Source organism: Ostrea edulis, chromosome 5 (genome assembly GCF_947568905.1).
Source record: "Ostrea edulis chromosome 5, xbOstEdul1.1, whole genome shotgun sequence".
NCBI classification, from domain to species: Eukaryota; Metazoa; Mollusca; class Bivalvia; order Ostreida; family Ostreidae; genus Ostrea; species Ostrea edulis.
In genome coordinates, this window is record NC_079168.1 from 16732737 (window position 1) to 16757551 (window position 24815).

Below are 24815 nucleotides of genomic sequence, written 5' to 3' on the forward strand. Positions count from 1 at the left end.
CTAAACATGAAGCACCGTCAACATATTATAGTTGCTCTCTCTAAAAGAATTATTGCTCTCATCAAATGAATTAATGTGTGCATCAAGGGGTGTCAATTTGATATTTACTTCAATGTACGTCATTTTCATGCAAATTCGGAATGTCCTTTTTGAACGGTTTTAAAAATATGTGGAAGGTGCACGCACTTGAATCAAACAGAAAGCGGTCAGGACAATAATTAGTTCCAGTAAGGCTAAAGTCGCAGAAAATCATGAGAAAATGAAACATAGTAAATGTGACTTAGATGAAGAATCAGGCAGTGAAACTGAGCTGGAACAAAATGAAAAAGAAAACAAAATTCTAATTGAAAAGCTTGACGTGCATGAATTTGAAAAAGAATATAATTAAACTATGAACAAATTACCAAACCGAATTTGTGTCTATTATTTATTTTTAAATAACATTGAATATTGCACGATAAATTTCGGTCTATAGGAATTTGTTGTGGTCTATAGGAAATAAAATGACTATGGACCGAAAGTCTATAGGACTTTAAAGTTAGTTTCGCACACTGTCAATTCAATTATTGCTCTCATCAATTGATTTAATGCACGCATTATATCAATTATTTCTCTCTTCAATTGAATTGTAGCGCGCATTAATTCATTTGAAGAGATCATTAATTAAAAAAAAGCACGCATCAATTCAGCTGAAGAATTAATGCTTTCATGAATTCAATTAATGCACGCAATAATTCAGAATTGAAGATATCAGAAGAGATCTTTAATTAAATCGTTGTGCGCATCAAATGAATTGATGATATCTTCAAATAATTAAAGATATCTTTAATTATTTGAGTTTATGTTAATTTGGAGCTCCATACAAATTAAGTCAGAAAAAATGGGATGGTCTAGCAGCTGAAAAAAGATTGGCTTGGAGAATTTAAAACATGAAAGACTTGTGCTACAAAAACAGTAAGACATAACAACAACGTAGATTCATGAGAGAGATGCTGAAATTTAATTTTCTGTTTGATTTAAAATCCCGTTTAGTGTTTACGGTTTCGCAAATCTAAATTTAGTGACTTAATCAAAAGTAATGTAAATTTAATGACAGCGAATGAATGGGAAAATCGTTGTTCATTCATTATATGAAGTTTTATTAATAAACATAAGGCATATATACCTGTGCTGAACAGCATCCACCCATTTCAACGCAGCAGTGTCAGTACTATGATTACTAATTCAAAACAATAATAATGGAATTTTTATATTAGCCAAGTTCCCGAGGCCTTCCGAATGTAAGTCTCAATCATCCGGACGCACTGCGAATTGCGATTGCGTCTTGATGATCAAGATTGAGCTAGTGGTAGGACTAATTGACCAAATAACAACTTAAGAATAAAACAATATGAATTTATGAAGACATAGCTATTTTTCCAAAGTTTTATAAAAATACTATATATCTTTACTGTCAAGTTGACTAAATATATCTTCAAACTGCTGTATACTGAGATATAGACCAAGATCACACTATGATTTGTTGTTTTGATAAAAACATTTAGACACATAACACAAGTCTCCTTTAATTAGAATAGTAGTTTGAATTGAAATTTTATGATATATAATACCCCCAAACAATAAATATAATGATGTTATACTTTGTTTGGTGTTTTTTAATTTGTTTGTTTGAATGTTTTTACATTCAACAAGGCATATAGCCTTCCAGCGGGTATTTAGACTAAGTGGAAAGAGCACGTTGATTCGACTGTCATCAAAGCAATATTGATCAAAATGGGCAAATTAAACGTGACAATGCTTCGATACTTATCGAAGGAAGATTTTAGAGTACTTACATCGGTAAGACTTGTTTATTTTAGTCTTAATCGTTAGTAAAGGATCATACACACCGGGGAAAGGTAAAGAAGGTATTGGTGAAAAGGGGGGGGGGGGGGGGGGGGGGGGGGTAATCTCAGCGACTTCTGGAGTGCGTTCGAGATCGTCGTTCTTCGTATGAGTACAAATTCCTGTCCAGTGTTTTCCATTCATTTCATTTGAACAGGCCCATTTAGAATTGTAACAGGCCGGGGGGGGGGGGGGGGGGTATGGAAATTTTGGAAAATTAGACGCAAAATCCTGCATTCTGAGGCATTTCAGGGGGCAAAATGACCCTTGTTCATATGCCACTTTTTAACCTACATTTTTAAATATATACCAAAGGGTTGAACATTTTTACCTCAGACAAGTTAGTCACAGTGGTGTTAAATACACACCTTTGCGATGTTTTGACTGGAAGAAATCATGTAATGTATTCATTCGACGCTTCATTATTTTTCACTGCCATGTGCTTCTCACGCGCAAGGTGAGAGTTTAAAATATCGTCCAATCAAAATCGCCGTTTCAAAAAGCTCTCGATAAAAACATAAACAAGGAAGAAATATGAAAGATATTTATAGCCAACCAATTGCTACCGCATACATTCTTTGCAAAGATCGATCGTGTAAATCAACATCACTGAAATTGACAACATATTATTTTTTGATTTTTTATATTTGAACCGGCCAGAAAATCGTTTGAAATGGTCAATTTGGCCGGCGGCCGGTTCTTAGGGAAAACACTGCTGTCGATCCGGAACACCGAGTACACAACCCGAGGTGCAAGAACTTACACCACCTCTGTAGGTAGTGTGGTCGAAGAACACGTTCGTGCGCACATGACATGTTCTCGTCGTTCGAAACTCCAAGAACGGAGCACGAGAACAACGGGAACGGCGACCTCGAACGCACTCTCCAGGAGTAAGAGTTCTTCTGGTACGAGTTCTCCAGGATTGACAGGAATTTGTACTCGTACGAAGAACGGTGATCTTGAACGCACTCCTGGAGAACTCGTACCCAGGAGAACTCTTACTCAGAAATTTGGTTAAGAGTACCCGGGTACGACTTCTCCAAGAGAAGTCGTACTCATCAATATCTGGGTACGAGTTCTCCTGGAGAAAAACTTTGTCAATTTTATTATGAAAATCTGGGTACGAGTTCTCCTAGAGAATTTTATTATGATAATCTGGGTACGAGTTCTCCAGGAGAAAAAACTTCGTCATTTTATTTGATAAATCTGGGTACGAGTTCTGCTGGAGAAAAACTTTGTCATTTCTGTCCTAAAAATCTGGGTACGAATTCTCCTGGAGAAATTTTTTTTTTCATTTCTATATAAAAATCTGGGTACAAGTTCTCCTGGAGAAAAAAAAATTTGTTAGTTTATCAAGTATCAACATGGCTACGTCAACAAACGAAATCATTTGAAGCTGGGAGTTTTCAGGTCGTATGGGGCTTTAATGAATATTTGAAGGTATGTTTAGACACAAGTATAGTAGGAAAATATGTAAGGAATTTTTTTATATTAAATTTATGAGACAGCAACTCAAGAATACAAAGATATATAAGGCCTCAACCGTGTGCAGCTTTTTGTGTGCTGTAAATTGAAGGTTTTTATAAGGGGTGGATCTGTAGCTCTCTGTTATGTCAAAATATTTTTTCAGAGAGCTACAGTTCCAGGGTTTGATATTAACTTTTTTGAGCACTAGACCAATCGGGCTACTTCAAATGATTTTTGCTGGACCTGACTTTACATCCACTAGCCCTGACCAACTTTCCAGAAAAAATCTGATGATTCTCCATATCTAAATACTTAATTTAAATGACAAATGATAAGTTGAACCAAAATGCATTTAATTGTCTCAAAAAAATCTTTAGTCTCGTCATACAATTTGATGCTTTTACTTTCAAACATATTTTCGGTTTCTTTAAATTCTTACCGGCACATAAATTCTTTATTCCATTTAGAATAAAATGACCTCAATATTTTTTTTAAATTTCTATTTCATAAGCCCTGCTTTGTTTCTTCCCAAAGTTTTCCTTTTTTTCTCTTTCTTGGGACATCTTTTGTTTCCTTGAGGACAAGAATTCGTATTTGAATATAGACATTCCCGCACATATGTAAACATCGAAAAATTGTTGTTTACGACGTAATTCATTAATTTGATAAACACTTTCTTATATTCATTTCAAATGAACTGTTTTTTTTTTTAATGAAAATGAATTCAATAATTCTATTGAACCAAAACATAACTCTACACACATTAACATTGTGTAGATGTCGTAGAACATAACTTCCGACCGCGACTTATTAGAACTAAAAATAGAGATTATGTCATCATGCAGTTCAAAATTGCTTGCAAACTCTTTACAGTTTTTAAAAAAAAAAAAATATCTTATGATTTTCTTAAATTTGTTTATTTTTTAAACATAACCAGTCGGACTAGTAAATCGACATTTTACCCGACCTTACCTATCATTTAGTAGACTCGGTCAGTTGGACGTGCCTTAGTGTCAAGCCCTGAGTTCTGCAGCTATAGTTAGTAATGATTTGCTTATTTCCTTCAAAGAAGAGGGGCATATTGCTTTGCACCTGTCAGTCAGTATGTAGACCACATATTGTCCACTCAATATCTGAAAACCATTTACTTGATTGTAATGATATTTCATATGTGGGTTGTTTATAAGTAGAAGAGGAACCCTATTGTTTTTCTGGTAAAAAAAAAAGTCAAAGGTCAAGGGTCAATCTACTCTGAACATACAAGGATACTGTCCGCTCAATATCTGAGAACCCTTTGCTTGACAGACATCAAACTTGGTACACTGGTACATCTTCAGGAAAAGACGACCCCTATTGATTTTGAGGTCACATGGTCAAAGGTCAAGTCAAGGGTCAAACTGGACATAGGAATATACTGTCCACTTAATATCTTGAGAACCCTTTGCTTGACAGACATCAAACTTGGTACACTGATACATCTATTGATTTTTAGATCACATGCCATGGTCAAGGGTTAAACTGGACATAGTAATATATTGTCTCCTATATTTTAAGAAGAGTTTGCTTGATTAACATCAAACTTGGTACACTGGTATAGCATAAGGAGTAAATGACCCCTATTGATTTTTAGGTCACATGGTCAATCCCCTCCTGACATAGGAAGATATTGTCTGCTCATTATTTTGAAATGGTGATTTTACTATCAATTAAATTATGCCTGTGTATAACCCTTTTCAATTTTGCACCATGGGGGGCATTATTATATGTTTTACAAACATCTCTTGTTTTCTTTGAAATTCAACAGAAACCTACTGTAAACGTATTATATTTGGCGTGTACGATATTTGGCGGAAATCGTTTTTTCAAAAATTTAGCGCATTCCTGAATTACTTTAAACATCTAGATTTACGGATGGCATTTAGCGATGTACTTGATTTAGCGGAAGCTGCGTTCCACCAAAGGCGCTAAATAGAATACACAGCCAAATGTAATACATTTACAGTATTCTGTGACGAAGCCATAGCTAAACTGAAATACTTTTTTTATGAATGTAAAAACAACAAGACTACAGTTCATATTAAGTAATTATCTTGTTTATTTAAAGACTTGGATCTTTCTGTCCAGGTGGACACCTGTGATTGATAAAGACCAATTCTCTGCATCACTGACCACGTGTACCCATGGTGGTTTATCAAGATAATGAACACTTTGAAAGAGACTTTTGTAGTAAAAACACCATGGCAAATTTGGTGTTTTAACAAGAAATTTAAGAAATAGGAAAAACGTTCTTAGAAAAATGCGGCGTTATAACGAAAATGGCAATGAATGGAGTGGCGATAATTCAAGAATTAACTGTAGATACTTGATTTTCATGTGGGTTTTTTATATAAAGGAAATGTAGTATACAATTATCACTAATGACTTGTGAAACATGCCAGTTGAATGTGGTCATTTACCAGAAATTTCTGTTACATGTACTTTAACTGATTGTGAGAGGTGTGTTTAGAGGCACTGACAGCCAACATGTTGTCATTTACATGGATAAACATTGCTGTAGGTTGAGATGGGTATGAAAAACCACGAGCTTGTTCCTTCCCCATTGGTGGCTTCCATAGCACATCTTCATGGTGGTGGCTGTCACAAGGTTCTCAGAGAGCTTAACAAACACAGACTTGTGGCTTATGAACGTAGTGGCCAAAGATGTAAGAAACTTTACTGTTGTTGATTCATTACTTTGATTGCAAAAAAGATGATTTAGAATATAATGTTTTTCTTTTTAAAAACAACAAAATTATGATTGTGCAATTTACCTGCTATGATAAATAGTTCTTGGTTGCTATCAGTTACACCAGAGCATCGTCAGCTGATTCCAGAGATTTTTAGAATACATACTAAACAGAAAGTTCATTTAAAGATTTCATTTACACATTTTATTTTTGGTAATAATGTATGTGTAGTATTTGTGTACTTTGTTGCAGTTGAGGGATACAGATTAACAGTATCGGGCTATGACTATTTGGCACTAAAAGCTCTAGCCAACAGAGACGTTATTTACTCTCTTGGAAACCAGATCGGTGTGGGCAAAGAGTCAGGTAATTTCTGAGATACCTTCATTTATTTCACATGAAGAGCTCTCAATGAAAAAGAGACCATTGGCACTAGATGTTGATTTTTTTTTAAGGGGAAAGGCAAGCTTTCAAAAATACTTAAAATTAAAAGTCGGTAAATTCAATTGAATCCACTACCAAATTAATGTTAAATGCACAACAAATAAAATTAAATGAATATTTTACATATCTCAGTCCAAGTATCTGTAGGTACCTTAAGTCATCCAAGTGACCTATTGCTCTCCATGTTTGCCTGTCGGTTGTCTGTAAACTTTTGAACATATTAAGCTTCTTCTCTGGAACGAACCATTTACAAAAATCTCTACAACTGCACACATGTAAGAAAAACTAAATGCAAGTTATGTAGAGGAGGAAGGCCTCTATTAAAATTGTAAATTTCATGATCCCCAAGGTAGAGGTTCTACTCCAGGGCAGGGTCAAACTTGGTATATTTAAGCAATGAATTTTTTTTTTTTGAAAGATGTAGTCTCATAAATGCAATGGTGTGTATATACTAATTGAATAACGCGCTAACTTTGTTAGTGTTAAATCTATCATGGCGCTGTGCCATGCCCTTTTTGGCTGGCACCATGCCCTTTTTAACTGCGCCATGCCCTTTTTTCTCTATAATTTTTTTTAAAATATCTGTTAATATAAACAATTATTCTTTATTTCATAAGGTTGATTGAAAAGTTTAAAATCAAGGCAGCAGGTATAACTTTTAAAGAGGCTAAATGATCAATCTATTACTATCATAGTATGATACAATGAAAGTGCCCCGAAATTGTATTGTCGCGACGAAACGTGCCCTTTTGAAATAAGATATGTGTGCCCTCACTAGATCCTAGATTTAACACTACTATGTTTTGCACACACCACTGCAGTTATGGGACTACATCTTTCAAAAAATGATAATTCATTGCTTATATTTACATTTTAAAAACCTTTTTTAATGTGTGCATTTTTCACATATATCTCAAATCTCCTGCCTAATTCTTTGGGTAAGTAGCAATTAACAGAACAGCCGTGGAAAGCAAAATGTGATGTCATAACGTAAGAGAAAAGAGTGCGCAATGCTGAAAAAATTTGATAGTCCAATTTTTTAATTGATTTTTGATAAATAATAATCAACTTATTTACAAAGTTTACAATCTCAACTGGGTTTAAACAGTTCCAGTCTATCCAATTGTAAACAGCGTAGGTATAGTCACTATAGGTGTTAGTCGGCCATGTTGTCACTTTGCGAAATTGAAAGTACAATTACTAAAAGAAGAATGTTGAAAATCCTGCACTTGGATTAATTTCTTGTTTTTGTTTGGTGATATTGACCACTTATTAGAGGTAAGATCAACATATCTGACATCGAATGAGACGGGAATGGACAACAAATCTTTGTTTTCATTCAGCACACATGTGGTCGAGCACGTTTGTCTGTAATAATAATAGTAGGAGTCCTCTACCATACCACCCCTATAAGGGGGAATAATAATTCTATTATTAAGTTGTATGGTACAAGACCTCTACCATTATTGTTACAAAATCACTGGTTGAAGTGTTCCTGTGGGCTGAGATGCAGACGACATGCTCGACAGTGTTCATGTGCCAAACAGATTTATAGTGATTCGGTCTTTGCAGTTATAGGCAAATATCATTCAAAATTCTCTAATGCATTTTATCACAGGATTAAAGAGTAAATGTAAATATATATAGTGTATATGTGTAAAGCATTTAAATGTTTTCTTTAATGTTATTGATACTAATTTGAAACTTTATAGATTTAGAAGGATTAAGTAGTCCTTTACCAAAATTGTAAATTTTATGATCCTAGGGGGTAAGTATTTGGTTCCAGGGTGGAGCCAAAATTATTATAGTGATTTTATCAATTGCAAGACTCCTAGAAGTTTGCTGATATATGGTATAAAAACTAAATGCATGATTAGAAAAAGCAGAAAAGAATGTACCAAAATTGTGAATTTTGCATCTCCAGGGTTTTAAGTTTTAAGAAAACATCTTGTTTTATATGTGTACTTTTGCTGATATCCAGAACAGGAATTTTTTTTCAAGATTTCATAGCCTTGGAACTAGTGATACTTTAAACTAATACTCAGGTGACCGATAAGGCCCGTGGGACCCTTGTTGAAATAAAAAGAAATTGAAGATAGATTTTTTTTTTTTATTCGTGTAATTTTAAACATTCCTCTCTATTTTGCAGATATTTACATTATAGCAGATGCAGAAGATCATCAATATGCATTAAAACTTCACAGGTAGTGGTATATGTTTCAGACTCATACAGCCCTGCATACTTAAAACACATGTATAATTGGTAGGTAATTGATTAATTTCATATCAACTTGTGAGAGAAAACATTTGAGTTATTAAGACATTGAGGTATTTAAAAATCAAACAAACAAGATTGTCCATGATAACACAAGTGCAAATTTTACTGATTGTCAGTGCCATTGTTTTAAGCAAATTATTTTACATGTGTTACGCAGACTGATTCTGATTGGATAGTGGATCTAAGGGAAGACCAATCAGACAGTCAGTGGTTTACTCAATACTGCCAATGTGATTTTCACAATTTGAAGGGCGTAAAATTAAAAATTTAACATCTATGAATGATGAAATAAATCATTTCAAGTTTATTCGCAAGATTTACAATCTAATTTTACATGAAACTGCATATGCAGAGTTTATGGAGTGGATTTTCAAGAGGCTGAATTCAATTAGTTTGACAAGATTATACTGATAGTTTTTTTTTTGTATGCTAAGCAATTTGAGATCAACAAAATCAATAAAAGTTAAAAGCAGACTATCACTTTGGAATAGTTTAGTAGTCTTCTGCTCAGTGTGAGGTCTCTATTTTGTGCATTTATCAGGTTAGGAAGAACCTCCTTCCGACAGCTAAAAAACAAACGAGATTATCACAAACACAGGAATAATGTGTCCTGGCTCTATCTTTCACGTCTTGCTGCAATGAAGGAATATGCTTACATGAAGGTAACGATTTCACATTTGTCAGTTAAATAACTATTAATATCTCCTTGCTTTACGTCTGTTTGACAGACCCGTTTGTTTCGTTTCAAAATTTTACTGAGTACTGTCTAGTGTCTGAACATCTGTAAATTAAGATATATAGGTGAAATAAAAAGTATCGTACAATGTTCTTGTATCTTGATTTCTATACACAAATCAGAATATTTCTTTTACATAGTCAAGATTCATTAAAGAAATTGAAAACTATTGAAGTAAAGATGTCTCATGGACTAAACTCTTCAGAATTTCTCTCCAGGCGCTGTATGACAGAAAGTTTCCAGTTCCCAAACCAATTGACTTTAACAGACATGCAGTGGTAATGGAGCTCATCAGTGGCTACCCCTTGTTAGTATTGAATCTTATATACAATGGGTGTAAAATACTTACATTTTCATCGTTAGAGCTGATATCAAAGTACTTTGAACAATGCTCATCTTTTTAGTGGAAGACAAAAGATAACCAGACCAAACTTTTTTTATCATCTTTTGTATTTCTCTTGATTTATTCACATATTTTTCCACTTCTCAAATACTGCTTTACCATTTTCAGCTAAACTTGGTACACTGTGTTTTAGGCCATTTAATATATTCAGTTGGGCATGGCTAAATTCCAATGAATACATGTAATTGCTTGGCAATTGTGGAAGAATGACTGTATTTCTTTGGCAGTAGGGCTTACCTTTAAGTTGGATATAGGGCTTTTTAGTTTAAATTTAACACCCAAAAATCTTACTTATACATGTAGGTGAGTACATGTGGTACATGTATTTCTAAACAATATAAACATCTGTCCAGAAATTGTGTATAGAACAAATGGCATGGAAATTGAAGTAAAATTTTATATATTCAATCATACTCATTTAAAAAAGTATCCTTTTTTCTTTCCTTCAGAAGATAGTTCTGTAGGCAAGGGTAAACTTTAAAAGCATCATGTTCACAGCCGAGCCTCGGTAATTCTGGCACTTTGGTTCCAGCAAAAATTTTCTGAATAAATCAAGCATTGCATGAAATACATACATAACATAATCATTTAAAAGTTTCCTAATAAGAAATTGGTTACAATTAGTGGAATTAATACACATATGCAATAATCATGATGTAGCATTAATTCCATTGTGTGATTGTGCCGACCCATAGTTCTTGGTTTATTCCTTTCCTTCATAATAATGCCTTTGGACACCTACCATGATTTGCATGGAGACGCCTTTGGACGCCTTTAAGACTTTTCACATTCGATCTCTTTAAAAATAATGACTGTCAGCAAGGTCCAAAGTCAGCGCACAATTTGAAATATCCTTTTCTTTCTATTTCTCGAGTTATCAAAAGTTCAATACATTATTTATTTTATAATTACCGATACAAATTGATGGGAAAAATTAACATGATACAAAAATTGTCATTTTCATTTCGATGCTTGTATTTTCATAACTGCATTTTGTCTTCGTATTAGCAAATGCATGTAAAAATGACATAGACATATCATTGGAAATGTACTATCAATGGAAATCATGATGGAAATTTGTTGAGTTACACATAGCCAACTTGTTAAAGATGATGAGGTAAAACTGAAAGAAAGTCATGTGTCATCTTCGTGTTGTGTATTCCTAAAACGTTGATGATTTCGTTAAGGATTTATATTGCGAATCATGCATCGACTTCTAAAGGGTGTATACCATAAGTGTTTAATAGAGTATACATCAAATAAACATCTGTACCCCCGACTAATTTGTGTAAAATATTAAAGTTTGTAAATATATAGAGATAAAAACTTTATCATCATTTATTAAAAGTCTGCAATAGAATAAGGTACATAAAAGTACTTGAACTCAATTAGAATTCTTATGTTCTCACCCAACTTTTTAACTCACCTGAGCCAAAGGCTCAAGTGAGCTTTTCTGATCAAAATTTGTCTGTTGTCTGTCGGTCTTGGTGTCGTTGTAAACTTTTCACATTTTCATCTTCTTCTCAAGAACCACTCGGCCAATTATAACCAAACTTGGCCAAAAGCATCCTTGATAAAGGGCTTTCAAGTTTTCTCAAATGAAGGGCCATGCCCCCTTCAAAGGGGAGATAATCACAAAAATGCAAAAATAGGGTAGGGTAATTTAAAAATATTCTTATCAAGAACCAATGAGCCAGAAGAGCTGAGATTTACATGAAAGCTTCCTGACATAGTGCAGATTCAAGTTTGACCAAATTATGGTCCCCGGTGGTAGGTTGGGGCCACAATAGGGGATCAAAGTTTTACATAGAAATATATAGGGAAAATCTTTAAAAATCTTCTTCTCAAGAGCCAATGAGCCAGAAGAGCTGAGATTTACATGAAAGCTTCCTGACATAGTGCAGATTCAAGTTTGTTCAAATCATGGCCCCCGAGGGTAGTTTGGGGCCACAATAGGGGATCAAAGTCTTACATGGGAAATTGGGAATAAATAGAAAAAACCTTTTAAAATCATCCTCTCAAGAACCAATGGGCCAGAGGAGCTGAGATTTACATGAAAGCTTCCTGACATAGTGCAGATTCAAGTTTGTAAAAATCATGGCCTCCAGGGGTAGGTTGGGGCCACAATATACGGATTAAGGTTTTACATGCAAATATATATGGAAAATCTTCAGATATGGGCCAAGGTAACTGAGGTGAGCAATGTAGCCCTTGGGCCTCTTGTATCAACAAATCTTTTCTGCCTTGATTTCATTGAATGCACATGGTATGGACTGGCTTGAGGATGGAGAGTTTTAGACAAACTATCGTCTGCTTTGTCGGTACCACCTTCTTCTGTCAACTTGCCATGAATGGAATCAGCATTTCAAACTTGAAATTCCTTTTTCAATGCACCTTTGAATTCTTTTTTACAAGTTAAACTAAATCCAAGTACCCAAGTTAGAAATGGATTGGAAGCTACTGAATGTGTACATTTGACTTGTCAAGGAGAAAAAGTAAACCAAAAAATTTGCACCAAATGTATTTTGCAACCAATTGCAAGTGCACTAAAATTTATTTGCGCCAATGTCTTAGCACTTGCATTGTGCTGTTAAAGATGTGTATGTGCCAAATTTTCTTTTTTTACAGTATTTCACATGTGTATTCCTTATGACAAGACCTATCTTTTGGTACCAAAGTTTTTGATCTCATGACCTTGACCTTGGGGTTTGACCTACTTTTGAATTATTTTTTTTTACCTTGGCCATTATCAACATGGCTACCATACTGGGAATCGGTGTTTTACCAACACATCTTCTTTAAGCAGAGTTATTATAAGTGTGTGGAGATAGTTGAAACCAATGTACAATTGTAAAATTATTTGCTATAAAACATTTCAGGTGCAACGTTAAGAGTGTGGCTGACCCAGCTCAAATGTACCATGACTGTATGGAACTGATTGTGAGACTGGGGAACTGTGGGGTAATCCATGGGGATTTCAATGAGTTTAATTTGATGATTGATGATGATGGACATGTTACCATGATTGATTTTCCACAAATGATTTCCACATCTCATCTAAATGCAGAATGGTAGGTTTTATTTTTTTTATGCCCCCATAATCTGAGATTCGGGGGCATATACAGTCAAACCTTGTTATCAAGAACTCATTTGGGCCAAGAGAAATCATTGGGATATCCAAGGGTTTAAGATATTGATGTTAAAATACATAAAGACATACATTTGTATCCTTGGTATTCGAGATATCGATGTTTGAGATATGGTTGTTTGTTTTACACCCATACCGAGACACTACCAGCTGCAGTTGAAATATCACAAATTTAGACCTATGCTTAGTGGTCAGGGTCATAGCATGGAGGGTTCTTTAACGTGCCAACACCTGCAGTGACTGACTCGGAATCTCCATTTTAAAGGTCAAATCTGATGATCCGTGATTCTCGCTGCTAAATGTTGAGCATTTGATGAAGGAACAACAACTATCTATGTTTACGTCTGGACATGAGCGGGGCTTGAGCTCATGCCCTCCCAGTATAGGGATTTCACATTTCACGTGTATTCCTTGTAAGAGGACCTTTCTTTGGGTAGCTATCTGCAAATGTTTTTGACCTCCTGACCATTGCAATACTTTTGAAAAACTTTAACCTTGGCCATAACTTTTGAACGGTTAGTGCTAAGGCTTTCATATTTCACATGTGTATTCCTTATGACAAGACCTTTCTTTGGGTCCCCAGAGTTACATGTACTTTGCTGCCTTTACAAACACATCATGTTATGAAATGAAGATGCTGAATATTTTTTTCATTGCCATATGGATTTAATCAGTACATTTCTCTTTCTCTTTATTTGTAACAGGTATTTTGACAGAGACGTGAATTGTATCAGAGATTTTTTTGTGAGAAGATTCCATTATGAGAGTGAACGTCATCCAAAATTTTCTGATTTGAGGTACAGTATATTTTCTCATAATGTGTAGTGTTAATTTTCTGATTTGAGGTACAGTATATTTTCTCATTATATGTAGTGTTAATTTTATACTGATTTCTTAGCAGAAAAATCAAAGTGGATTGAACTTTAGTTGTCAAACAAAACTCCTCACAAACCTTGGCTTATCCACTTTCCTCACAAATCTTGGCTTATCAACTGTCCTCACAAATCTTGGCTTATCAACTCTCCTCACAAAGTTTGGCTAATCCACTCTCCTCACAATCTTGGCTTATCCACTCTCCTCACAAATCTCGGCTTATCCACTCTCCTCACAAATCTTGGCTTATCCACTCTCCTCACAAACCTTGGCTTATCCACTTTCCTCACAAATCTTGGCTTATCCACTCTCCTCACAAATCTTGGCTTATCCACTCTCCTCACAAATCTCGGCTTATCAACTCTCCTCACAAAGTTTGGCTAATCCACTCTCCTCACAATCTTGGCTTATCCACTCTCCTCACAAATCTCGGCTTATCCACTCTCCTCACAAATCTTGGCTTATCCACTCTCCTCACAAACCTTGGCTTATCCACTTTCCTCACAAATCTTGGCTTATCAACTCTCCTCACAAAGTTTGGCTAATCCACTCTCCTCACAAATCTCGGCTTATCCACTCTCCTCACAAATTTTGGCTTATCCACTCTCCTCACAAATCTTGGCTTATCCACTCTCCTCACAAATCATGGCTAATCCACTCTCCTCACAAATCATGGCTAATCCACTCTCCTCACAAATCTTCAACTTACTTGGGTAATCCACTCTCCTCACAAATCATGGCTTATCCACTCTCCTCACAAATCTTGGCTTATCCACTCTCCTCACAAACCTTGGCTTATCCACTTTCCTCACAAATCTTGGCTTATCAACTCTCCTCACAAAGTTTGGCTAATCCACTCTCCTCACAAATCTTGGCTTATCCACTCTCCTCACAAATCTCGGCTTATCCACTCTCCTCACAAATCATGGCTTATCCACTCTCCTCACAAATCTTGGCTTATCCACTCTCCTCACAAATCATGGCTTATTCACTCTCCTCACAAATCATGGCTAATCCACTCTCCTCACAAATCTTCAACTTGCTTGGGTAATCCACTCTCCTCACAAATCGTGGCTTATCCACTCTCCTCACAAATCTTGGCTAATCCACTCTCCTTACAAATCATGACTTATCCACTCTCCTCCTCACAAACCTTTGCCTATCATCTTTCTGCACAAAGATTTTTCATTGGTTGAATATTTTAAAGTATGCTAATCATGTAACAAACAATCCTGACTTGATGGGCCAAAAGTTTTAACTTTGTAAGGAGAGTATCCAATCAGAATCCCTTGGCTAGTGCAGAATGAAGAGATCAGAAATGAAGGCTTTCCATCATTAGCTCACCTGAAGTGATCAATTTGTCCGTTGTTGGCATCAGTGTTAACTTTTCACATTTATCAATTTTCATTTATTTCTCAGTTGTCTCTGTCTGACTTTTGTAGGTGGAGGGTATTCAAATGAATGCCATAATCTCTTCTAAAGGGAGATATGTGTAGATTCTAATTGAGAATTATGAATAACTGAATGTTACATTTTAAAAATCTCAGGAGCCATTGGGCCAATTTATACCAAACTCAGCACAAAGTATCCTTGGGTATACGGGCATTAAAGTTTTATCAAATGAAGGGCCACACTCTCAATAAAAGATAGATATTATATTGAGAGTCATGAAAACTGGATGTTGCATTTTACAAATCTTTTCAAAAACCACTGGGCCAATTTCAAACAAAATTGGCAAAAAAGCATTCTTAGGTAAAGGGTTTTCAAGTTTGTGCAAATCTAGGGCAATGTAAAAGGAAAATAATTAGAAAGTAAGGAGAAGGTAAGCTTAATTTAAAACAAACTCTTGAACCACTGGATCTAGAATTGCAAACCTTTGGAAGTAATATCATCATATAGTGTAGATTCATGTTGGAACAATTAGTAATTGTCCATATGCTTAGTATAAGGCCTCATCTTTTCCAAAACAGTCATATGAAATTGAAAGCATTCTTATGTATTGTCAGTTTAATTCAAATTTTCTCAATTGTGTTTACATTGATGCTATGGCTGAAACGATTCACTGAAATATCAAAACTGTTCAATATCAACGCTCGATTCAATGTTCGATTCATTGCCTCGATTTTCGGTTCGATACGTTTATTACAAATTGGTTCAGTAAAATACATCAGGTTCGACCTGTAATGAGGGACAAAATAGTGTCAAATAACGTTCAGACTGTTGTTTACTTTGAGTCTTAAAAATAATAATAATGAAATTCATCAGTTTAAACTACAGAGCCAACATGCATCTTACCGTTTGGCAATTTGGAAACATTTTGCTTTTAAAATTATGAATGTGAATCTTGGTAATAAATTTTTCTTCGATGTTCTGATTGGTTTCTTCTGTAAATTGTATCGTATTAAAAGTATTGAATCATGGCATAAGTATTGCAATATGTATCATATCGTGAAGGGGGGCGTTTCGTTTCAGCCCTAATTAATGCATTTGTATGCAAGTTTGAATCATGTTTGGGTCAATTGTTTCTTCAAAATGAACCTTCTATGGCACTCAAGGTGAGGACTATAGGGTATAAATGCCCCCCCCCCCCCCCCCCCCTTTCCTAGGATTGAGATTTTAAAAATCTTGTGAATGCAAAGTCGGCAGTTTTTCAAATCACAATGAAAACATTTTTCTATATTATATCTCTATAATTAGCAAAACTATTAATTTACTAGATTTCAATTGTAAAGTTCATGTCATATTAGTATTTGAAATCAAAGGTTGTTAAAATTTTATTATCTGTGGAGTTGATTTGGCTTTTACCCATGGGCCTCTTGTGTTTGAATTCATCTGCAAGTAAATGTACCTTGATTTTGTAGAAGAGATGATGACTTAGATGTGGAAGTATCAGCTAGTGGTTTTACAAAAGAAATGGCACAAACATTTGATGAGGTAAAGTACAGATTGTTAATCATATTTCTCCGTAAACATCTTCCTCAATTTTTGAGGCTTCAGTGGATTTACTTTGATCTGTTTTAGTCTGTAAGTGTGTGTGTTGCTTGTTGACATTGGATTTTTCTCTCACTTCATAGAGGCTATTCAACCAATTTTTGCCATAATTGGCATGTAGCATCAATGGGGTAAGGGGGACAAATGTTATGAATGAATTCCATGGCTCCTGTCTCCCTAGGGGCTGGATGGCATGGCCAAAATTGACTGTGCAGTTTATAAAAAAAAATTGTCTTCAACTTCAAGAAGACAAACTAGGTCCATAATGAAGTTCACGGTATACAGGAATCGCAATATTTGTGTGCCTGTTTATCTGCAGTCCTTCCATCCTACTTTTTGTTTAGACCGTATCTTTGGAGTAAAGAGATATTTAAGAAGTAAATATCATTTTTGAAAATACATGAATGTATGAATTATTAAGCTTTATGCCGGCATACTTCGTGAAGCAAGTTAACACTTCAAGAAAAGCATGCCAGCATTGAGTGCTGCAGATCATACTGTCATATATTTTCAAAAACAAAGGTTATTTTCCATTTCTGTCCAAATTCCTTGCCGTAAAAATAGATGTATAATATTTATCTGTATGCATATGCACATTGTATACAACTGCAGTGCCTTCATGAGAAAATGGCTATCATTACAATTTGTAGAGATATCAAGGTAAAAACATTGGAATGTACAATGTAGATATAAGCTCATACAATTTGTACTTAGCACAAGGGTTGTCTATGTAGATAGGTAGATATAAGCTCATACAATTTATACTTAGCACAAGGGTTGTCTATGTAGATAGGTAGATATAAGCTCATACAATTTGTACTTAGCACAAGGGTTGTCTATGTAGATAGGTAGATATAAGCTCATACAATTTGTACTTAGCACAAGGGTTGTCTATGTAGATAGGTAGATATAAGCTCATACAATTTATACTTAGCACAAGGGTTGTCTATGTAGATAGGTAGATATAAGCTCATACAATTTATACTTAGCACAATGGTTCTTTTATGACTGGACTGTTTTAACTTGGGATGATAGTCAGTTTGCAGAGGTGAATGTCACTGGTTAAGAGTACAGGTGATTCTTGTTGGCTCATACTTAGATGTCTTGAAGTTCTCAGTCTCTTACAGTGACCTTCTGGTGCTGATTTTTCCTTATATAATTAAGCAAATTTACTTCTGATCTTTAAGTTTTGTTATATACAATCCTCTGAAATTTTCTCTGGATACCTCAAAGTGCTAATTAATGGCACCCATGCCTTAATTACCATTATATGGACCATACCTGAGAGATCGCCATTGTTACCAAAACATGATCCAACGGCTTTATTCATACACGTATTTCAGATTGAATAAAAGTTTTAGGATTAAATATATTACTTGGGGGTGAAAACGAAAATTATCAATGTTAGAAATACCATCCTGATACAATATCAACAGAATTATACAGAAAAACATGCTTATAATGAATTCATGTTTAATACAGCACAGTGATATTTATTCCACCATGAGAGGAAAATAGTGAAATTTTTATCACATTGGAAAAAAAGAAGTTTGGTCATAACAAACTGCTTTTCAATGGCCCCGGAGGTTCACTATAATCAATAATCATACTTTATTGTATTCACATTGTGTAAACTTAAAACTGGTTGATCAAAGTGCTGATTTCCCAACTCTCAAAAACTTGGAACTTTTGAAGTTTAATTACAAGTAGTCCTGGGAACTCTTGAGTTTTTGAGAGTCAACTGTATTTATTGGAAGTCATAATTTTGTAACAGAAATACGGTAGAAGCTCATATTTGGTACAAAGATTGTTCATGACCTTGCAATGTGTTGTGACCTTAATCCATGGTCATTCGGTCACAGTGATAAAATTCAGATATATTTATCCAAGACATAATATTTTTGTTAAGAAACGGAAGAGAATTGAAATTCAATTTAGAATACAATATAAAGAGTTTGAAAGATGCGTACAGTGCAACATCAAAATCAAGACTTTGAATTTTGTACGAGACTCGGGTGACCGTTAATGTCCATGAGCCTTTTGTTGTGGTTGACAGCTGAAGAATCTGAGGTTTTAATAACCAGATGTTTAGAAATTTTTGGTACAATATAAATGTAATCTTTTGTCAATTTGATGTTTCTTCTACGATCAAATTATTTTTCCAGGCTGCTGAGGAATATAACATCAGAGGAGGACCTGAAAATCCCAAAACAGTGGATTCAGATGAGGACTCTGATGATGCAGAGGACTCTGATGATGCTGACAATGATTTAGATGAGACAGAACAAGTGTCACAAGAGCTGACGACAGCTCCTGCTGAGGATAGATTAAATCCTCCTGTAAGCGACATGTCAGCAACAGGTCACACTGATGATAATTCAGAAGGTGGAAATGACAGAGTGATTGGTAATGTTGTCAGTGCCAAAGATGAGGACAGTGTGAGTGGTAGTGACGAGGAAGACCTTGAGGACCTACGTGATCAAAATAGGACTTTGAGACCGTTCAGAAATGAAGAAAGCCTCACACACACCAATTTACACAGAAGGAAACATCTAGACAGTACAAGTGTTAGTGTTGCCAGTACAACAAGTAGTATGGACCCTAGACTTGTCAAAGAGAAAGTAAAACAACAGATGAAAAAGAAAGCTGCTGTAAAGGAAGCTAGGAGGATACGAAAGAGTGGAGAGTCTGCAATAATTACCAAGAAACAGAGGGACATTTCCCAAGATATCAAGCAGAGTGTGGATGCTGGCTGGTATTAATATTGATGTGAAGTTCTTTTAACAATGCAGGGGGGGGGGGGGGATAATTTTCTTTGAGACAGTTACTATAATTTCAACTCAAGTTGGTATGTAGAGTACTGATATAGCCCTATTCTTTAAAGTAAATAGGATTTTCTTTTTAATTTAAAAAAACACACCAGTAATTACATTATTATGCTGTGATAGGTGTAACTGTCAATATTAAATCAATGAAATAGGATAAATGTGTTGTTTCTTTGACCTGTTTTTGTGATACATAATGTACATTCAGTTCTTGGGTGCTCAGAGAAACTCTAGTGTTGACAGTGGATTGATATCTGATAACGGGTACTAGTGTGTAGGCAAATTTGTTACGCAAGTTTGCACAGGAAACTGCTCAGAGGGTTTATCAATCCCAGAAACATCGTACATGTACAATGTATTTATTGTTACAAAGCTGAGCTCCATCCATATATCAATCCAAGAAAAGTTGGTAATCATTTTTGGATATGAAGATATTCCTATTTGATTTTCAAAGGTCAATTACTGGTATCTAGAGGAAATTCTTCACTATTATGTTGCATCACAATATGGAAATGACAATTGCATTGACAGCACAATGAACTCGTGGGACAATGACAATTTCATGGGAGCATGGTATTTTAGTTAGCAATACCAAATGTGTAAGCAAAGATGTGATTTTATGCCTCATTTACATGAAGAATTTAATTCGCATTAAACGCAAGTTAATGCGCTTTAAATCTGAATTGTGTTCACCCAGCAATTTAATGCTCATTAATTTATCTCGAATTAAAATTTACTTCGCATTAGCTCCATGTGAATGCAAAGAGAAACTTATGCAGATTCAAACAGCGGTAATGCAAAGTAAACTAATGCGCATTAAATTGGGTGCGCGAAATAAAAAGAATACCATATATCATTGATTTTTTTAAAAAGATATTTTGATGAATATTGTGTGTATATACAGAATTTATTGTTCAAATAGTGTACTACATGTACATCTACATACAAGGGGTTTATCGCCTTCGCTTTTATATGTTCCAAAGAAATTGCTTGTTATTTCCTCTGACAACCAGCATTCAGTCAAAACGATATATATTGCTTCTTCGTGATCCCAGTTTTTTGTTTCTTTTTTTTAAAAATACCTCGGAACGTCTCTTTCACCATTCCGCTATACACGTATCAACACTTCGCGAAAGTTACGTCCCTTGTCCGCCATCTCCCGGATAAAAATCGTATTTCCCTACGTTGGCCTTTGTAATTTTCCTATATGTAGCTTTGACATCTGTTATTTTTCCATCAATTGCAGTTAACTACAATATGCCCCAGATTGGGCAACCCATTAACTTGTATAAAAACTTGGTAATTGGCTAAAATTCAAAGTAATAACATCTTACATTTGGTAAGGGAAAGAAGGAAAACTTGGGTTTTCACCGATTGACCTTTGGCTGACCCCGCAAAGGGATGTAACTCGCGGCGAAGTGTTGATACGTATATTGTGACAAAAATTTTAATTACATAATTCCATCACTTTAAAATTTTTTTCAATAGTATTAATTAAAAGTATCCGATCCATAAAAACATTTATTTTCACAAAAAGTCGATATCTGCATGTAGTACTAAATCTTTTGTGAAAACAAAATGCCAAATAAATATAAATTTTTAGTGAGATAAGGATGACAATTCAATTTAATTCAATAAAAAAAAAAACAACACCTCATTACGAGGGGATCTTGCAGAGCTCTGATACAACACGGTATGTAACAACGAGACGGTATGTAACAACGACACAGTATGTAACAACGAGACGGTATGTAACAACGAGACGGTACCGTAGCACGAATGGTGACGTTATGTAAATTTTTTTGTTACATCGCGTTGTCATTCGTGCTATACTTTGTTACAAGACTTTGTATCCCCCCTTCAAATCTCCCTAAAAAGGTGTAGTTCCCGCACCGTTGCCATTTATCTCATACTATGCTGCGGATGGCAACGGTGCGGGAACTGCGCCTTTTTAGGGCGATTCGGAGGGGGGATACAAAGTATAGCACGAATGACAACGCTATGTAACAGAAAGAATACACAACGTCGCCATTCGTGCTACGGTACAAATAGTGTTACATACCGTCTCATTGTTATATATACATACTGTGCCGTGTTACCGTCCGCAGCACGGTATGTGACAAATTGTGGCTATGTAGAGATTTAGCAGGTCCAGTCCAAAGACTATTTCTACCTACGTAGCTACTTATAGCTACGTAGGTATTTAAACCTACTCCAGGTAGCTATTTTACCTACTTTTTTCCTTTACATGCATTTCGTGGCCAAACGCAGGAACGGCGCAATATGGTGTGTACCAAATTTCTTGATTCACTTGCACTGACGATGAATACCACAGAAATATTGGACAAAAAATTATTACTTTCTAACCTTTCAGATTTGCACCAGTAACAGCACCCAGTTCCATTTTCTGGGAGCTTAGGATCAAAGCTACGTGATAAAAAGTCTAGAATGTCTTACAAATCTGTATTAATTTTAAAGTTTACCTTCATGCACTTTTACATTTAAGGTTTTTGGGGCGAATTTTCATGCATTTTCTCTACATTCTTCACCCCAGTAAAGTATTCAAATTTACACTCAGAATTTTGCCGTGCACATGCACAACATGATACATAATACGACTGACCTGTTTAAAAGATGCACCTTTATCATTATTTATTTATATTTTCAAAAACAGGTAGAAGTAGCTACTTTAAGTAGGTTTGAATACCTAGGTAGCTATTTAGAGCTATGTAGGTAGAAATAGTCTTTGGACTGGACCTGTTCAGGGGGCCCGGGTTTGAATCTTGGTCTGTTCCATTGCTTTTTCTCCCCTTCCTGTTACATTTGGTGCCGTTGACCACCCAGGGACTTGCAGATGAAAGTCCTGCCAGGGGCAAAAAGATCTAAGTTGTGTGTCTTCGAGGTCGAAGACAACATAAGGACGCTCAGACGGAGTCAGATGACCAGTGGCCACTGAGATAGCTCAGTTGGTGAAGTACCTGGCATGGCTAGAGATTCAGGAAACCCTATTCTCTTTGAAGAAGTCGAGAGGCATAGCCTCCATCGATGAAGGCTATGCCTCACGACTTCTCCAAAGAGAATGCAAGAAACGACTTAAACCCATGTTCGAATCCTGATCTGTTCTGTTGCATTTTCTCCCGTCCGGTTACACATAGTTAAAATTTAGGGCATGGCTCCTTCATGTTGTCGGGAAAGGCATTCCACCAGCAGTTGGTGGATTACAGGCACTTGTTTCTGACGATAAAGCTTTTCTTTACAGAAACAAACACATGCCCGTGCCAGTGGTGGATGGAAAAAAAGATTCCTTGTAGGCGGATGTTCTGCAATAAGGAACCTTCAAACATTGTTTGTTTCCTCTGGTACCGGCCCCAAGATCATTCAAATGATTAATTTACGTCTCTTATATTTATAAAAAAAATAATAATAGACGATTCACGCAATGCACACATTTATAATAGAAATGTGATCGGGATCGGTATTCAAATTCTATAACCAAAACAAGGATGTCGTGTACAAATCACAGATATAGATATGTATAGAATTTGTGTATGATTTCATTAGAGTGTTGCATAAGACAAAACGATAGACATGGCAAGAAGAGGACAGAATCTTGGTGTATTCCTACTTGCAATGCAAATAATGAACATAGGAATTGAAAATATTCCCCCAGTTACTCTAATTTCAACAATCCTTCAAGTGGCAATTTTTCTGGAGATTGGAGATTTGTATAGATGGTTTCCATCGCCCGGTCACGTATGTATAAGTGCATTCAACGTATGGGATAGAAAAGAATGGTACCGAATTATACTTGGATCTCTGTACCATGCTCACGATTTCCATCTATACTACAACATGGCGTCTTTCCTTTGGAAAGGTAGACAATTAGAAAGACGGTGTGGAAGTGTTTATTTTGGATTTCTATTGGCAGTGTTTACTGTACTGACCAGTATTGTGTACGTGGCTCTTAGTATTGCTCTGTCAGAAGTTTTGGACGACAGGTCATACAGGATGACTTGTGCAGTTGGATTTTCTGGAGTAATCTTCGCCTTGAAAGTTCTAGTTACTCACTATAGTCCATCTGGTACGCAGTACGCCATGGGAATTATACCAGTGCCAAGTAAATACATATTCTGGGCAGAACTAGTTCTAATTCAGCTGATCACACCCAATGCATCGTTTATTGGACATTTGGCAGGGATTTTAGTTGGACTTCTGTATATTAAAGGACCATTGAAAACTATCATGGATAGTTTTCTTCAACCCGCTGAAGTTAGACGCTTCCACGGCGGGGGTTATTCAAGGAATAATTATTCACGCAACAGATACAATATGGGCTACAATAATGAAAACTATTCTGGTTATAGAAATGACAATTTCATGTACAGTAATTATACTGGGGGATTGTCGGAAGAGGAACAAATGAGGAGGGCCCAGGAGGAGAGTCTTAGAGGTGGTAGGAACTCTGAAGGACTTTATCCAAATCTTGATGATCTACGACAAAGGAGAGCAGATCGATTTAGCTGATTCATTTTGAATTCATTCAATTTGCAGCCTTATTTGTTGACAGTTTCTTCATCAATAAATTTTCATTTTTCTATACCTTAAATGTGTAAATACTTTCAATTTGAATTTGATTTGTATATAGCTTACCAGTACATTGAATATAGCTTATCATTTATTGAAAACTGTAAAGATTTTATAACTTAGGTATACTTAAAAATTTTGGGGTTGGGGCTGTAAACTCATGCCTGGTATGTCGCTTAAATAGTAATAATGAAATGAAACAACCAAGGCTTAAAATAAAAATTGATTTGTTTGATGTACTCTGACCGACCTGTGAAATTTGCCCCAACCCGATCATTTTTTCCGCACTTGGAAATTTTAATTTTTTTTTTTTTTTTTTTTTTTTTTTGCTCCCTGGAAAATAGATATTCTTCGAATTAGTTTTAAACTTGATGCAATTTTTTTTACTTTGACTAGTTGTTTTACGGAATTCATGTTATCAAAATGCCCTTTCGTCTTTCTGTTCTACTTTCACTT

The 24815-nt window shown here is 35.4% G+C and overlaps 3 protein-coding genes across 3 annotated transcripts in view; 2 read left to right on the forward strand and 1 right to left on the reverse strand.

Annotated features, from left to right (window-relative positions):
* LOC125650522 (serine incorporator 5-like) overlaps positions 1-1306 on the reverse strand; it is a 32617-nt gene extending 31311 nt beyond the window's left edge. Inside the window, exon 1 of the mRNA XM_056166813.1 lies at positions 1166-1306. Coding sequence (XP_056022788.1) covers positions 1166-1189 — 24 coding nt within the window. The 5' untranslated portion in view covers positions 1190-1306. The remainder of the gene's footprint in view (positions 1-1165) is intronic.
* Positions 1307-1706: 400 nt separating this feature from the next.
* Positions 1707-19936, forward strand: LOC125650238 (serine/threonine-protein kinase RIO2-like). The gene is made up of 10 exons (XM_048878361.2): positions 1707-1839; positions 5909-6053; positions 6330-6443; positions 8671-8725; positions 9341-9461; positions 9754-9842; positions 12818-13009; positions 13791-13883; positions 16821-16893; positions 19116-19936. Exons 1-10 carry the CDS (start codon positions 1774-1776, stop codon positions 19710-19712), a joined length of 1545 nt encoding a protein of 514 aa, XP_048734318.2. The 5' UTR covers positions 1707-1773; the 3' UTR covers positions 19713-19936.
* Positions 19937-23255: 3319 nt separating this feature from the next.
* LOC125650239 (rhomboid-related protein 4-like) lies at positions 23256-24381 on the forward strand. The gene has a single exon (XM_048878363.2). It carries the CDS (start codon positions 23364-23366, stop codon positions 24297-24299), a length of 936 nt encoding a protein of 311 aa, XP_048734320.2. The 5' UTR covers positions 23256-23363; the 3' UTR covers positions 24300-24381.
* Positions 24382-24815: the final 434 nt, after the last annotated feature.